This window comes from Typopeltis vanoorti, chromosome 1, assembly GCF_054136105.1.
Source record: "Typopeltis vanoorti isolate ZY-2024b chromosome 1, IOZ_Tvanoo_1.0, whole genome shotgun sequence".
NCBI classification, from domain to species: Eukaryota; Metazoa; Arthropoda; class Arachnida; order Uropygi; family Thelyphonidae; genus Typopeltis; species Typopeltis vanoorti.
This window is the reverse complement of record NC_143549.1, coordinates 188,588,688-188,605,620: the sequence shown is the minus strand read 5'-3', so window position 1 is coordinate 188,605,620 and position 16,933 is coordinate 188,588,688. Positions and strand designations below refer to the sequence as shown.

Genomic DNA, 16,933 nt, shown 5'->3' with positions numbered 1-16,933 from the left:
AAATAAGACTCAAAGTTTCATGATTTTAAAAAAAAAAAAAAAAACGGTACAACATGTACAGATGGGTAACATTGCAAGTTTTGTTGAAAAACACCAAGTTTGAGATTTACATATAAGAAATTTAAAGAAAGTATTAATACTGTAAACAAAATAATAAAATAAAACTAAAATTTTTTAAAAATTCCAGCTTGCTTTGCAATCTGACTCTTGTTTCACTCTTTATTATTTCTTTCTCGCAAAACAGAATTTCTTGGAGAATATTTAAACAATGTGACAATTTTTCTTATACTAGATACCATCACAGATATATCATTAAAGTCCATTTATAAATCTAAATTTGTTTTCTTCATCGTTATTATTCAGATTTAACATAGACTTCATTGTGGCTTTTGCTACTATCAACACTATTGCTATCTTTTGACATATTGCTGTTGCAAGGCCAGTGATAATTTTCCAAATTGTTCCATAACTATAGTACTACCAGTGGTAGTTGCAATTCCATCTTTTTCAAACCAAATCTTGAAAGACTCCAATCTCTCTTTAACTGAAGAATATTTCTTTCTCTGCAGAAAACGTATCATGAATGCACCATGAATTGTTATTAGACCAAGATTTAATGAACATTCCTTGTAATATGTGAACATTAGTGTATCATCAGTTTCTATTACTGGATCATGATCATTCATGTTTTTTTTTTAAAGTTCATTTCATTTCTTTTTTTCAACCTAGTCTTGCTATATATTTTCATAATAATAATTATACATTAATGCCATAATTGGTCAAACGTTTTTGGTCTTTTAGAGACTTTCTTGAATAAAATCATTCTTTACGATAGTATTAATGAAAATTCAACTGCTGCAAGCTTAGCAAATAATTCTTCTTCTATTCTAGCATGCCCTATTTGAATTATTTTTTTTTTTAAGAGGACAGCATTTACTTATTGTCTTCACTGCTCTCTTTTCATGCTGTAAATATGGTCAAGACGAAGTCCACTTGTTGATGATGCTTTGCATTACAGTGCTTTAGAAACACACTGAAAAATTAACTGATTTTAGCCTTTTTTTCTCTTCTTTTTAACGCTGCCAATATTTCTCATAAATTTTATTCATTCGTGTTGAAGTTTAATAGAGAAAACATGAGTCTAGCGATAATAATTACTAACTAAATTAATTAAATATTAGTTAGCATGTGAATGCAAGAACACTAGTAGGCAGGCAAACAGCGCATGAAAGTGAATATTCTAAATTCCTAACTGGCACCCTTTATGGATGTGGCAGCCGAATTGTTTGGGTTTTGTGGTGCTTACTGCACCCACAGAGGGTGCCAATTAGGATTGTAGGATATCTTTCATAATGTTTGCCTTCCTATTAGTGTGCCTGTGTTAACTGAAGATACCTTGGTGATGAAGGCAAAATATTGGCAGAGTATAGCTAAATAAATTTAGTTGGCAATTATTAATTTTAGATGTGTTTTCTCCATTAAATTTCAACATGAGCAATAATCACTGCCTAAATATCCATACTAAATTAGCTACTCATTGTTGAGGGTTACTATAAAGTGAAATTAGTTTCCATGAAAAAATAATTATTATTTTTTACTAATCTCGTTTTCACACTGCATATGAATAGACATGCATGAAGGGACTGGGATTATGGTAAACTCGGAAAATATTTTTTTATTATTATTTTATTAATAATTGGATAAAATTATTTTAAAAATTTGATTTTTTTTTTTGAGATAATTACAACAAAATTCAAATTTTGCAGAAAATATTTCTACTATTCCCAGTAATCAGAAATTTTTAAATTACAAATTTTCCTTGGGAATTCTCGGCTTCTTTCCTTGGGATACTGTTATTGAAGGGAAGTGGGATACTACCACTTCCACAGACAATCACAAACATCCATGCCCACAGCAGGATTTGAACCTGTGGACTTTTGGCTGGAGAGCGGCTGCGCTAACCACTCAGCTGGCCGAGTGGTTAGCGCAGCCGCTCTCCAGCCAAAAGTCCACAGGTTCAAATCCTGCTGTGGGCATGGATGTTTGTGATTGTCTGTGGAAGTGGTAGTGGTTGGTGAAGTAGAGTAGTAGAGTAAGTGCCCTCCCTCGATTAGTCTTTGGACTCCCTGGAGGTGACAAATAATAATAATAATAAAATTCTCAGGGAAAAACCCTAGCTTGTGGTCATAATTTGATGTCATGTTGGTGTAACATAATACTTGTAACACACTGGTATCAAAATATGCTTGACGTACTAACCAGAACTTTTTTTTTTAATAAAAAATTACTGTTTTCAGGATTTCCATGTAACACTGACTAACTTCTTTTTAGTTTACATGCTCTTAAAAATTAATGCTGCTCAAATATGATGCTTGTAGCACTTGCTACAAATGATTAGCTGATTGTTGTAAGTTTGGCCTTATTTGGAGTTTATCACTGATGAATCATCTTTTTTTCCATCAGAAATATTTAGTTTATGATCAATAAACATTGTTAATTTTTTATTGTGTTTATAACTAAATAGAACAAAGAAGGTATAAATAACCTTAAAACACACACACACACACTCTTTGGTTGGAAAAGCTTTGGTTTGATTTCCATGTTACAAGGCTTACTGATCATAAACCAAATATTTATCTCATTTCAAAAAGATGTCGTGTTGGTGTAACATGACATCTTTTTGATGTCATGTTACACCAACATGACATCAAAAAGATGATTCTTTTTGATGGCCAAACTTACAACAATCAGCTAATCATTCATAACAAGTGCTACAAGCATCATATCTAACTTAAATCTATTGTACTGAGTATACCAGAGCACTGATATAGATTGACTCCATAACATACACAGTGTAAAATCTGTAGTGAAATATAGAAAAATTTTCCACCTATATCAATTTTAGATGAACCATAAAATAGATATAATTAGAAGTGTATATAGCCTGTTTTAATGTAATAGATTTTGTAATATACTGTGAGAATAACTGAATGCAGAACCACAAGTATATGTAACTAAAAGGATCGAACAGGATTATGCTAGTAAACTGAAGGTCAACAATAATCTCAAAGGTCACTGAATTATAGGAGTTTTTGCTGCCAAGACCTGGGGTAAGTGTGGGTGAAGTCAGGGTGCTTCCGGAAAATTTGGTAGGTAAGCCAAGGGACGTCCAATGATATAAAAGGCAGAGATTGGGGGGAAAGCTCTTTTTTTTTTTTTTTTTTTTGGCTTTGGGAGAACTTTTCAGGGGAAGAGAAGAGTCAGAGTTCTGCGAGCGAGTCATCTGGGAGATCAGGGGGGGGTCACTGGCAGGAGAGGCCGTATTTAAAGATATCCTTCTGAGATATTCTTCGATGAATGTACCAATCCATGTGCATGCTGATTTGTCGCAGCAGAAATTTCTAATATCTCTGAAGAAATACACTTTTCCAAGGAAGGAATTTGCAAGACGACAACTGTCGGATAATGCCTGATCACAGCCATCTCGCAAGAATGAGAAAAGAATCAGCAGAATTCACCCTTACCCCTTTAGGATCCAAGACTTTACAAGATATTGTGAGCTAGTAAGTAAATTGCTCTATGTTAATCTCCAAGATTGTGTGTGTAGATGATCGATGTTAGTTCTGTTTAATTAATGGCATAATGTGGTGGAGAGGTCAGAAAGCCGAACATTAGTCTGAATGTGCATAAAAAAAAATTGTACACTTGAATATTGCTTGTGTTACCTAATGCTTAGAACCCGCTATATATAATTTTGCCTTATATTAATAGGATTGAGAGCAGAGGCGTAGTGAGGCTATGGCTAATGTGGCCCCGACCATAGGTGCTAATTTTACATAGGCACAAAAATTGAGATTTCATGCCTTGACAACAAGTTAGAAAAACAATTATATGAAGAAATAGAAAAATGGAGACATACTCTTAGAATTATTTTAGAATGTTTAATGTTTTGCGCAACTAACAATTTGCCTTTAAGAGGAAGTATTGAGAATGATGATAACGCTGTTGAAAATTCGAAAAAAGGAATTTTTCTTAATCTAATACAACTTATCAGTAATTATGATTCTACTTTAGAACTTGTTCTAAGTGAAAGAACCAAAAAACAAGTATCATATTTAAGTCTTCAAATTCAAAATGAATTTTAATTTTACTAGCTACCAAATTAAGAAATAATATTATAAGGGATGTTAAAACTGCGAAGTATTACAGTGTAATAGTAGACAGTACACCAGATGTTGCACATCAAGAACAAATTTTCCAGATAATACGTTATGTGAAAATTACCAACAAAACTGTTATTATTGAAGAAAAATTTTTATTTTATTTCTTTGATAGAAAAGACAGGAGAGAAACTTGCTAATGAAATTTTAAACAAATTAAACAAAGATGGACTTGATGCTAAAGATTTACAGGGGCAAAGTTATGATAATGCAGCAAATATGTCAGGCAAATACAACGGTATGCAGGCTTTCATAATGAAAATTAATAATCTAGCTACATTTGTACCCTGTGCTGCACATTTGCTTAATCTTGTTGGAGTTCAAGCTGCAAATAATAACTTAGAAATGATAAATTTTTTGGAAAAAAATTAAAAAAGTATTCATTTTTTTTGTTTTTTCAACTCGAAAATGGGAAAAAATAACATCTACATTAAAAATAACTTTAAAAGGTCATAGTGACACACGATGGTGTTCTAAATTAAATTGTGTATCTGCACTAAAAACACAATTTAAAGAGGTATTAAATATTATTACTGATATATCATACGTTCCATCTTTTGGTGCAGATAGTATTGGTGGTGCAAAAGGACTTTTGTTTCATCTTAAGTCTTATAAATTTGTTTTATGTGGTTTATGCTGTTTATGTGGGGAAAAATATTGATACAGATAAATACAGTAAATTTACAACTGCAAACAAGAGACCAAGATATTTGTCGAACATCCGTTCTTTTGAACGGATTAGTAAATTATTTTAAAGATTTCAGAAACAATGGTTTTTCCAAGCGATTAGCATGGGCCAGCAAAAGTGTCAAGAGCTACATATTGAACCTAAAATGACTGAAAAACGGAAAAAGAAGTTAAAATTGTTGTCAGGTGAATCAAGTAATTCGAATATGATTATTACCGCTGAACTATAACTAAATCGGTTATTTTTAGAAGTTGTCGACATAATTATTTTGCAACTTACCGACCACTTCGAAAGCATTCATACAATATCGTTGCTCTTTTCTTTCATTATTTTAGAATTCCAAAGTTAATGAATCATTAACTTTAGAAGACTTGACAAAAGCTGCCAAAGATTGTTGCATTAAATATGATGAATTAGATGCTTTATGCTTAATAAATGAGTTAGAGTGTTTTAAAAATCAAGCACAAGTTTTATTTACTGATTTGGAAAATATGTATCACTTTGAAATTTTGCAGGGCATTGTAAATTACGAATTATGTGAATCTTACCCTAACATAGTATATTATTACGTTTAATACTTACTTTACCGGTAACAATTGCTTCAGGAGAACAGAGTTTTAGTAAATTAAAAATTGTAAAAAATTATTTAAGATCAAAAATGAGAAATGAGTCAGGAATGTCTGACCAATTTAAGTATTTTATCAATAGAATCTGAAATGTTTTGTGAAGCAAATTTCGACAATGTAATTGATAATTTTGCTCAAATAAAAGCTCGGAAAATAAAATTATTGTAAAAATGTGTTATTGTATTGAAATAAAAAGTACAAAAATATACAAGTTTTTTTTTTTTTAGAACGGCGCAATTTTCTTTCCTGGCCATAGGCATCAAAATTCCTCACTACGTCTCTGATTGAGAGCAGGGATATGTATGCTAAAATCCATCCATGTGTCTAATAAGTTGAGTGTAAAAAATCCTTTGTCGAGTGCTTTAAGTGAGTTGTCTTACTGAATATGTGGAGAATCAGGCACGTGATATGTCCCATTTCTTTTGTATATTAATTGTCTTAGTTAAAATAAATGTTTTGTTTTGTTAATAGCTTGCCTGATCTTTGTTAGCCAATGTACTATCTCACAAAAACTAATCGGACCTGTGTGACCAAAGTGAAGTAACCGCCATGACTGAGTAATTCAGAGTTGCTTGAGATAAAAAAATGATTTAAGGGTTATCATACGTGCTTAGCTAAATTATTCTCGTGTGTAAAAGAAAAAAATCCTTTACACAATCCTTAATGGCGCAGTCGTTAACAAAAAATAAATTTTTAAGAATTAATACACTTTAATTATAGCAATCTAGATTGAGGAATTTGCTCCAAACAAAGGTTTTTCCTCAGTCTACGGTACTAGCATGTGTGATACTTTATGACATTGAAAAAAGAGGTAGTAAGCTAAGTGGATTATGAGTGGACCGAATTCAAATAATAGTATTACATGTGAGTTTAAGGTTAGAGCATACAGGAATTTTACACAAGCTCAAGCAGACACAAAAATAACGAAGTAAGAGGGGAAATACATTGAAGATAAAAGTAGCGTTATGTACATAAAATAACAACATATAAATATACATATATAAAACCATTACACCAGAAGAACAATCATGTCTTTTGGTTGGAAAAAACTACATTCATATCCTCCCCATTACAATACTGTATTATTGCAGTTGAAGAGCTCTTAAAATTTTTTCTACTATAGCAGAATTATTGTTAAAGACTCTTTAACTGAAGGTGAGAGAATATCATATGGAGGTGGCAAGGTTGTCTCCATCCTGTCACCTTTTTTTTTAAAATACACCATGGACAGCTAAATATTCAAACATGATGAAAATTGCATAATACAAATTATTTATGTACAAAGACACCAACCTTTCTTGATTATCTTTTTGTACCTCTTCATTTACTGAACTTCGACCAGAATGCATGCTTTGTCTATAACAGTCTCTTTCATATTTTAGTTGATTATAGTACTGTCGATAATGATCTTCTATTTGGTGACGATACCTAATTATCGATAAAAATTATTCAAAATAAAATTTTTGTTGTTAACCAATAGTTCTACAAATATTAGCTGTCAAAATTCTTTCTTTCTGTGTGCAAACAAGCACATTTGCAGGTTTACTGTTAACAATGTACTTTAGAATGGAAATAAAAAAAAACATTAAAAAGACAGAAATGCTATAAAAGAAAACATTTTTTTAAAAAACTGTTTTGACATTGTAATTAATATTAGTAAATTAACTACTGGAATGTTATACCATAAAGTGTATGTGATCATTTGCAGGGATGAAATGGGAGAAAATATGCCAAAACTAATATATGCCCCAAATAAAATTTGGGACATATATACTAGAATATATCTATGTGATTTACTAATGGCTTCAATCAGATTATTTTTATTGGTAAATTTTGGTGAAATGATATGAAATTATAATTTTGCACTATCATCATCAATTTCCTGATATGTACTCCCAAGGGAGTGTTCGGATTACTATGAGAGCACTACATGATCAAGTTTACATTATATTATTAATCTCCTATCAACAATTTTCCTCCAAATCAATCTATTACTTGTGAGCACTTTAATATTGTCACATCCAACATTTCATGCTTCTACGGCACTTCTGATCAAATCAATCCACCTAGACCTTGATCATCCTTTGGGTGTCTTTCCTGCCATCTTGGCATCAAACACCTGTTTTGCTAACCTTTCTTCACCCATTCCATTTAAGTGGCCAAACCACTTTAGATTAGCTCTGCTGACACATTCTTAAATGCTAATAATGTCAAGTTCCTTTCAGAACCCTCATATCTGTGGCCTCTAGTCTTTGATCAAGTGCTTTATTCCTAACCCGGCTCTCAGATCCATAACTTAAAAATGATTTAAACACTGTCTTGTATACTACTAGTTTAGTGTTTTCGCTGAGTTCTCTCTTATTCCACATAAATTTATTCAGCTGGCTACCTACCATACCAGCTTTGCTTATTCTGTTGTCTGTTTCAAGATTTAACTTGTCATCTTCAATAAAACTGTGCCTAAATAGCTGAAATATTTTACGTGTTCTATAGGCCTCCATTCAGAATGCAGCTGAAGTATTCTATGTTCCTGGCTATTTTCATAGTTTTGGTCTTTTTATTAATAGCTCGTATTTATGCCAGATTTGTTGCAAATGTTATTCAATTTAGTTAGAGAATCCTGGAGACTTACACTACATGTGTTTAGGAGTACAATCATCATCTACATAAAGCAAAGAGCTAAGTCTGATATGCTCAATTCTAATATCAGGCCTAATGCCACTTTCTTTCATTATGTGATACACATAGATGATGAACAAGAGTGAATACCGCTGATTTTATATCAAACCATCTTCTTATATTTAACTGCTGAATGACAACTTAAATATAGATGATATACTGCTTTGTATAATGTTCCACTTACCTCATAATTAGTGTTTGAAAAGCTTTTCTCTGAGCACCTTGTCATATATCTTTTTCAGATCTACAAAACTTAAGTAGAAATCCTTGTGATATTCTCACAATTTCTCAATTATTTGTCTTAAAGTGAAAATATGATCTTGACAACCTCTATTGGGCCTGAACACAGCTTGTTCTTCTCCAAGTTTCTCTTCCACAATTTTTCTCAACCTTTTTTCAAGTATGCTTGCATAAATCTTAACTGGAACACTTAGTAGAGAAATTCCTCTGTAATTCTCATATTGATTTATTCCCTTGTTTTATAGATAGGTACACTCTACTTCATTCATTGGGAATTCAACCTTCTGGACCAGGTCCTCTGAATTATGAAGTGCAGCCACTGCAAAACTTTTATACCTTGCAATTTTGCACTAGCCAAAGAGAATTTGATAAAATTTGATGAAGATCATTATCACTGCATCATTAAAATGTCATTTCAACTGCTATATGAAGTATACAAAAATTCTACAGTACACATTTAAATATGTTATACACACAGATAAATATGTTTACAGTTCATTTGTTAAGTATGCCAAAATTAAGACATCTGATCTAAATTTGATGAGCTTAAATTTAAAAAAATAATAACTACCGCAGTTATCAGAGCTCCCTCTGAATATCGCAAATGTATCAGAGATGCATTATGAAATCTAGTGAGACTGAGTTAGTGAAAGAATGAAGGAACTCTTTCTTCAAATTTTGCTTCTTCAAATCTTTCTTCAAATGAAAGAATGCAAAAGGATAGAATGGAAAAAAAAGGAAAAAAGGTGACAAATGACATGCAAATAGGTGAATGAAGATTTCCATTATTAGAGGATTGGTTAATGAGAGTCCATAAGGTTTGCTTTCCAGAAGAGAGAATGAGCAAGATGATTCATGCTTTGAAAGAATAGAAGGAAGAAATTTCATGTTTGACCAAGTGTGATAAAAACCAGGACCCAATATTAAATTATCACTAAGCAGCATGCATAAGAGATCTACATGTGGGTAAATTAGACTATGAGACAAAATACATTATATCCTGTAATAACGACCCATGCTCGTGATATCTGATTCCTGTATTCAACATGTTGTGTGTGTTGAATGAATTAAAAAACAATGACAGTTTGTTATTTAGAAATCATCATGTTAATACCTCTTTGTGTTTTATTGTATCAATCTGAAGAAGTACACAATATCGTTGCATGAAACTAGTCATTGATTTATTAAATTAATTTATTTTTTACTTTTTTTTTTTTTTTTTTTTTTTTTTTTGCCAGTATTAATTTAATAATTATGAACACTTGTTTGGATGTACTTGTTTGATGTCTCTTGATATACACAACTCCAGAATATAAACTCACAAGTTGTTAGAGTATTGCTGAGGTATGATGAGTTGAGACGAAGAGCAAGAATCATGAATGATATGCTGGAAAAGTTGTGTGTGGAGAAGGGAGCGCAATTTGAAGATGTGTGGCATGTATTTTAGGAAAGAATGGATTTGTACAAAAGTGATGGATTGTATTTGAATGGTTTTGGAGTGAATGAACTGGAGAAACAGTTGCTAGAAGGAAGTGCAATGTGAAATGCAAGCAAGAGATCAGAGGAAGCAACAGGCAAAGTGAAAAATCAAGAGAGTGGAATGAAAGAGACTAATGATTAGCAATGGAAATAGTAGTGTAGAGAACCTGGGCTCATAACATGGACAGAGACGGCATAGGGGGGGTGGATGTTGGAAGTATTAGTGAATGGGGGGGGGGATAATTATCACGGGAATGGATTAGGATAATGTGAGGAGGGTAGTTGAGACAGAGGAAATATATGGAGTAAGTGGTGATAAAGGTGATTGGGAAAAGACAGGTGTGATGAAGAAATCACAACTAACATGTGACTTGGATTGGACTGGTTATATACCTAAAAGTAAACTGCTAAGTTTATTTACAAATGTCAGGAGTATCAGAAATAAGAAATTGTTTTGCTGATTGAGTTTATTCGTCCAAATATGTGTTAGAATAAATGAAACATGGCTGAATAGAATAAAACTGAAGGGCAAAATGTTTTTCATGAGGACAGAAATGACAAGACGGGAGGGAGAGTGCTACTGATGGAATTATGTTCATATAAAGTAGACATGAAAGAGGCAAATAGTAGCAATGGTTTTGAAACAGTGTGGTGTGAGATGGAGGTTGACAGTAAGAGATATTTAGTTGGATACTGCTATAGGCCAGGAAATGTGGAGGGTAGTGATGTCTGTTTCTTCTTCTCTCTTCCATCATCTATGCAGATGATGATGCGGCCGAATGAACTCTTTTCACTTGTCTGTTCCTGGAGAGTCCGAACAATTCTGTCCAGTTTGGCGTCTCTTGTTGTGATTCGGTTTTCAGGTCCTCTTTCATTTTGTCTATCCATCTAATTCTGGGCCACCCTTTGGATCTTTTACCTTCCATTGTTTTACAACTGTTGCAGTCATCTTTCTTTGATTTTATCTATCATTGTTATTTCTTGTTTTAGTCATTTCCTTATGTCTTTGTTTCTTGGTCTATCCAGCAGAGATACCCCAAGTAATCTTCTTAGCCAATCCACTTCAGTAGTTAATAATTTTTTTTCTCTTCAGCTTTTTTTTTGAGATTCCAGCATTCATTTCCATAGAAAAGTATTGGGAGGACAATTATCTCATAGATTCTTACTTTTGCTACTTGTTTGATGTCTCTTGACTTCCATATTTTATTTCGTCTTCCAAAAGTTTCGGATGCTTGGCTAATTCGTCTATGTTTTTTTTTGTAATTTCGCCATTGTACTCAATTACTCCTCTGAGGTAGGTGAAGTATTCTACCTGTTCTACATTCTTACTATCAATTTCAATTTTCAGATTGGCGTTTCTTTTTCCTATTTGCATAATTTTTGTTTTGTCTATATTTAGGTTTAGTCCAAATTTTATACATTCTTCCTTTATTTTATCCGAAATTCATTGTAGATCTTCCATGATTGCAAATAATGCAATGTTGTCTGCAAATTTTAAATTTGTTATATTTTTCCCATATATTTTGATTCCGAAGTCTTCTTTGTTTAAGGCCTTACTAGTCACTTCTTCCAGTGTGAGATTGAACAGTTCTGGTGACAGAACTGTCTTACTCCACTCTGTGTGGAACCAGCTGGTTAAGGTGTCCTCCACTCATACTGCACTTTCAGATTTCTTGTACAGATTCTTTATTATTCTTAGATTTTCATTGGAAATTCCAAATTCTTTCATAGTTTCCCATAGTTCTCTTTTACAGATTGAATCAAATGCCTGACAAAAGTCTATGAAATTTATATAGCAACTTTGGTTATACTCTAGGATCAATTGTGCTTTGTCCTGGTCTGAAACCTGCTTGTTCTTCTAATGCTAGTTCTATATATTGGAGTACTATATTGGAGTACTTTCATAAAAACCTTACTTGGAATACTGAGGAGGCTAATGCCTCTAATTATTGCATTCTATTTCCTTTTTTTTGTATATGGGAGTTAACTGATTTGGTTCAATCAGCAGGTACTGCTTCATTTTTGCAGATCCTTTCAAATAATGTTTTTAATGGTTCCAAAAGTTGTTCCTTTCCTGCTTTCTGCGTGTATCTGATCAATAGCAGGTGCTTTCCTAATTTTAAGTTTATCTATGCTGTGTGCTATTGTTTCTTTGGTAAAGATATTTGTTTCCTCTTCCATTTCAGTGGCTGGAATAATAATATCCTGAGAGCTGATTTTATCATATTAGTCTCAAGTATTCTTCCCATCTGGTCATTCTTTTCGTTTTACTTTCAATTAGTTGTCCCTCTTTGTTTTTGATCATTATCAATTTTGGTGTTCGTATCTTACTTTTTTGATCTATTTGTTTATATAATTCTCGACTACTGTGCCCAGATTTGGTCACCTAGGTTTCTTCTTGATGGGGAGGAGGTGGAGAGGATCCAGAGGTAAGTGACCAAGATGATAGCAGGTCTATGGAATGAACCTTATGAGAACAGGTTGAAGATTTGTGGGTTGCAGAAATTAGTTAAAGGCGGAAAAGGTGAGATATGATTGAGACATTCAAATTGCTAAAGGGTTTCTATAGGATTAATTCAGAGGATATTTTTGAGATCAGGACTGGTGGTGGGAGAACTAGGGGACACCTATGGAAGCTAGGCAAGAGTGTGGTTAGCAAGGGTATTGGAGCTGGGTTCTTTACTTTTAGAGTGGTAAATGAGTGGAATAAGCTGCCAGAGTCTGTTGTGGGTGCTATGATGGTGAGTGAGTTCAAGGCAAGGTATGATAGATACTGTGAGAATGTCGTATAGTTGTGTGGACATGATGTTTAGGGCATCCCTCGATGAGTCTAAGGACTCCCTGGAGTCGCCCGTAATAATAATCCATGGAGGTTATTTTCTTTTGATAGCTTCTCTGCCATTTTGCATTTTCTTCTAACCAGCTATTCTTGTCCCTTTTAACTAGTTTTCTAATTTCTCTGGTTAATCTATTATATTCATTTCTGTTATAGTTCTGTTTTAATTTCATGCTTTACCTTTGGTCACTTTTACCTTTTTACTTCATTCGAGATCCAATCCTTTTTACTTTCTTTTTCTGTGTAACCTATTGTATTTCTGACAATTTTAATATTATTTCCTTTAATTTGCACCAATGTTCTTCGATGCTTATATTCTGTTTTGGTAGTTCCTTCAGGTTTTTATCTAGTTCTAGTTTATTTTCTTATAATATTATTGTCTTGTAGTTTATTTACATTCAGTCTCCTTTTGACTCTAAAAGTGTTTTCAGATTTTAACTTTATTCTTAGGTTTGCTAATACAAGTTTATGGTCTCATCCACAGTTCTGCAGCAAAGGATCTGCAATTCAGGATACTTGATTTCCATCTTTGGTTTACAATAATATAGTTGATCATATTCTTTGTTTGTCTGTCTGGTGATATCCATGTCCATTTTCTTTGGGGTTGTTTAAAGAGAGTGTTGTTAGTCTATTATTTGAGCAGAAGTTTAGCAGACTTTTGCCACGTTCATTGCTTTCTCCATACCCAAATTGTCCAATTACTCTTGGCCAGATATCCCAGTCTTTTTGCATTTAAGTCCCCTCCACTACAATTAGGAGATCTTGACTTGATGTCTGCTGTACTGCTTTTTGCAGATCTGTATAGAACTCCTCAATGTCTTCTTCTGATGATGTTGAAGTTGGTGAGTATACCTGAATAATAGTCAGTGATCCAATTGATGTTTTAAATAACATATTTTTCGCCTTCACTATCTTGGTTCCCTAATAGTGGGCATGACCCTTGTTTGATCAGGCAACCATCAAGCCAGCATGCATCTTTAGGTTGGTTTGAGTTCATTGAGTTCAAATGGTTAAGTTTGGTCAAGTGCCAATCATCACTCCTTGACCTGAATTTAACCACTCCTAACATAGAATACAGACACTGTTTGCAGCTAATTCACTGAATACAGTCGCTCTTGAGATCACCATATCTGGCTACCCTCACTTAGTTTATGAATAGACAGTTTACCAGGATGTGGCCACTACCAGTTTGCAGTAGCTTCTTTCAGCCCTAAGTAAGAGTTGGTTATCCAGTGAGAATCAATCCAGCTGAACTACAATTATGTGCAACTGTCCAAGTGGAGAGGTATTATCTCTCTTCGCACCTTATACACTCCACACAGTCATGTTGTGGTCACTATGGTCATGCTGTGCCTAAAACACATGTAATAAATAAGTAGCTTATATGGATCTAAACACTATATATAAAAGTTGAAATAATATAATAATCATAAATGAAACATTTTTTAAAAGTATTTTTTAAACTATATAATAAAGAAGAAAGACAGCATAAAATCAATGTAGAAAAGTAAATGCAAAAGATGAATAATAAAATAGATGTAAATGACATAAAACTATTAAAATTTATAAAATGTACATAAAATTGAAGTTTTTGAGAATATATTTACAAAAGACTAATAAGTGCTGGTAGAGATTAATACTCTGTAAAAAGTTAAAAACAATGTTGACACTTGATGAGACTGATAAAATCTGATTAAGTGTAGAGCTCAGACAGATTATATAAGTAGCTAAAATAATGACTTCAACTCACGCTAAATGAGGGCAGTAGATTAAACTATGAGTAATAGTCCAGAGTCATAAAACTCACATGTCATCACCCTCCCTCAGTAAGGAGGAGTAAATAAGATGACTAGGACCTATGCAGAGCCAAGCAAGAACAACTTCTTCCATTAGAACCCTGTCCAGGTCAGACTGCCATAATTTAATTTCAGGCTTAATTTGGTAGAACTTATTAGTCTCTCAGTTCCAAGATAGCTGTAACCGGTATAAGAGATTTTGTCTGATAATCTGGGTATGGTAAAGACAGATGAATGAAAAACAAGTTGACTTTGCTGCAATATCTACAGCCTCATTTTTCCTTAATCCTAACATGGTTTGGAATCCAACAGGAGTATACATCAAAGTGTAGCTTCTATAACTGAAAGAGGAGGTGTTGAATTCAAGAGGGCACTGGATGTTGCTGTAGCCCAAGACATTGCCTGAAGAGAACTTTGTGGGTCTTAATATATTATGCACCTTTGGTAGCGATGGAATTTGATGCATTTTAGTGTAAGCTTTATTACATACAACTCAGTTGTAAGGTTGGTACACTCTAGTAGGATTTGTGCAGATATGATGTTGTCTGAAAAGACAGCAGAAGAGTGGGGTTTTGCATTTCCCTCCAGTTGGTGAGAGTTTGCAACAACCAAGGTAAGTTCCTAGGGTGAGACATAGCATTTAAAACAGGGATTTGATGTAGCTTCTATCTTATTTGAGTTGTTTGCTTTGCGTTTTTGCACCCAATGAATATGTCTCAAGCAACTGAAGTCAACTTGTCTTCTGATGAGTTAAGTACTGAGTTATAACAATTTACAGAATGATTGCTAAGAAAGATCAATTATCCTTCCGAATCTTTTTTAGTTTAGAGGCGTTTAACAAAACCTTGTAAGTCCCCTCCACTACAATTAGGAGATCTTGACTTGATGTCTGCTGTACTGCTTTTTGCAGATCTGTATAGAACTCCTCAATGCCTTCTTCTGATGATGTTGAAGTTGGTGAGTTGAAGTTGGTGAGTATACCTGAATAATAGTCAGTGATCCAATTGATGTTTTAAATCTTGCTTTATTTATCCTAGGTGAGATAAGATTATAAGAAGACAATAGAAAGTTTTGAGCCTTGGATTTTAATATAAGTGCTACTCCCAGCTTGGTGTTTGTTGTCCTCCCTGCCTCAAGTTAAAATTTTGTACTGTCCATGGTGAAATTCTCCTTTTCTAGTCCATTGTTTGATTTTGCAGAGTTCAATTCCCATCTGTAGTTGTCTAATTCATGCAGTAGTATTTCCAATGCTCCTTCCTGGTGAAGGGTTCTGACATTCCATGTTCCTATGCTTATGTTTTTCCTGTCTACTAGGTGATGTTTTGTTCCAATAACATATATTTCGCCTTCACTATCTTGGTTCCCTAATAGTGGGCATGACCCTTGTTTGATCGGGCAACCGTCAAGCCGGCATGCATCTTTAGGTTGTAAACTTTGCCATGGCAGTCTAAAATAATGTTTTTTGTTGTTAAACTATTACACTTTTTTTTATAATGTTAGTCAAGTGCTTTTGAATTTATCGTCCTACATGTTTCGCCAATTTTTCTATTGGCATCTTCAGGGAATAATTGGCGTAATTGGCGATAGAAAAATTGGCGAAACGTTTAATGTTAAATCTGGTGTGAGACAAGGATGTACATTATCCCCTCTGTTATTCATTATCTATATGGATCACATTATGAAGGAATGTGGTATTAAACCTGATATCAAAATTGGAGATGTTAATGTCAGCTCTTTGCTTTATGCAGATGATGTTATACTTCTAAATAAATCCACTACAAGTCTGCAAGATTCTCTGACTAAATTGAATAGCTGTTGTAATAGATATGGTATGAAGGTCAGCAATAAAAAGACAAAGACAATGAAAATAGGCAGAATCATTGAAAATGTCAACTGTGTTGTGAATGGAGAACCTGTGGAACAAGTAAAACATTTCAGCTACTTAGGCACAATTTTTACTGAAGATGGTAAACTAAATATAGAAATAGACAACAGAATCAGCAAAGCTGGTATGGCGGGAAGTCAATTGAATAAATTCATATGGAATAAGAAAGAAATTAGTCGGAACACTAAATTAGCTGTATACAAGACAGTGTTCAAACCAATTTTAACTTATGGATCTGAGAGCTGGGTCAGAAGTAAAACACTTGACCAAAGACTAGAGACCGCAGATATGAGAGTCCTGAGAAAGATTAGAGGCGTGAACAGATGGCATCAATGGCAATATCATATTAAAAATGAGGATATTAGGAAAGAACTTGACATTGTCAGCATCCAGGAATGCGTTAGTAGAGCTAATCTCAGATGGTATGGTCACTTAAATAGAATGGGAGAGGAAAGATTAGCAAAACAAGTGTTCTCTGCCAGGT

The 16,933-nt window shown here is 33.5% G+C and overlaps 1 protein-coding gene across 1 annotated transcript in view; it reads right to left on the bottom strand.

Annotated features, from left to right (window-relative positions):
* Sec16 (endoplasmic reticulum export factor secretory 16) overlaps window positions 1-16,933 on the bottom strand; it is a 627,195-nt gene that overhangs the window by 399,758 nt on the left and 210,504 nt on the right. The window contains exon 12 of the mRNA XM_090400384.1: window positions 6,828-6,962. Coding sequence (XP_090256510.1) covers window positions 6,828-6,962 — 135 coding nt within the window. The remainder of the gene's footprint in view (window positions 1-6,827; window positions 6,963-16,933) is intronic.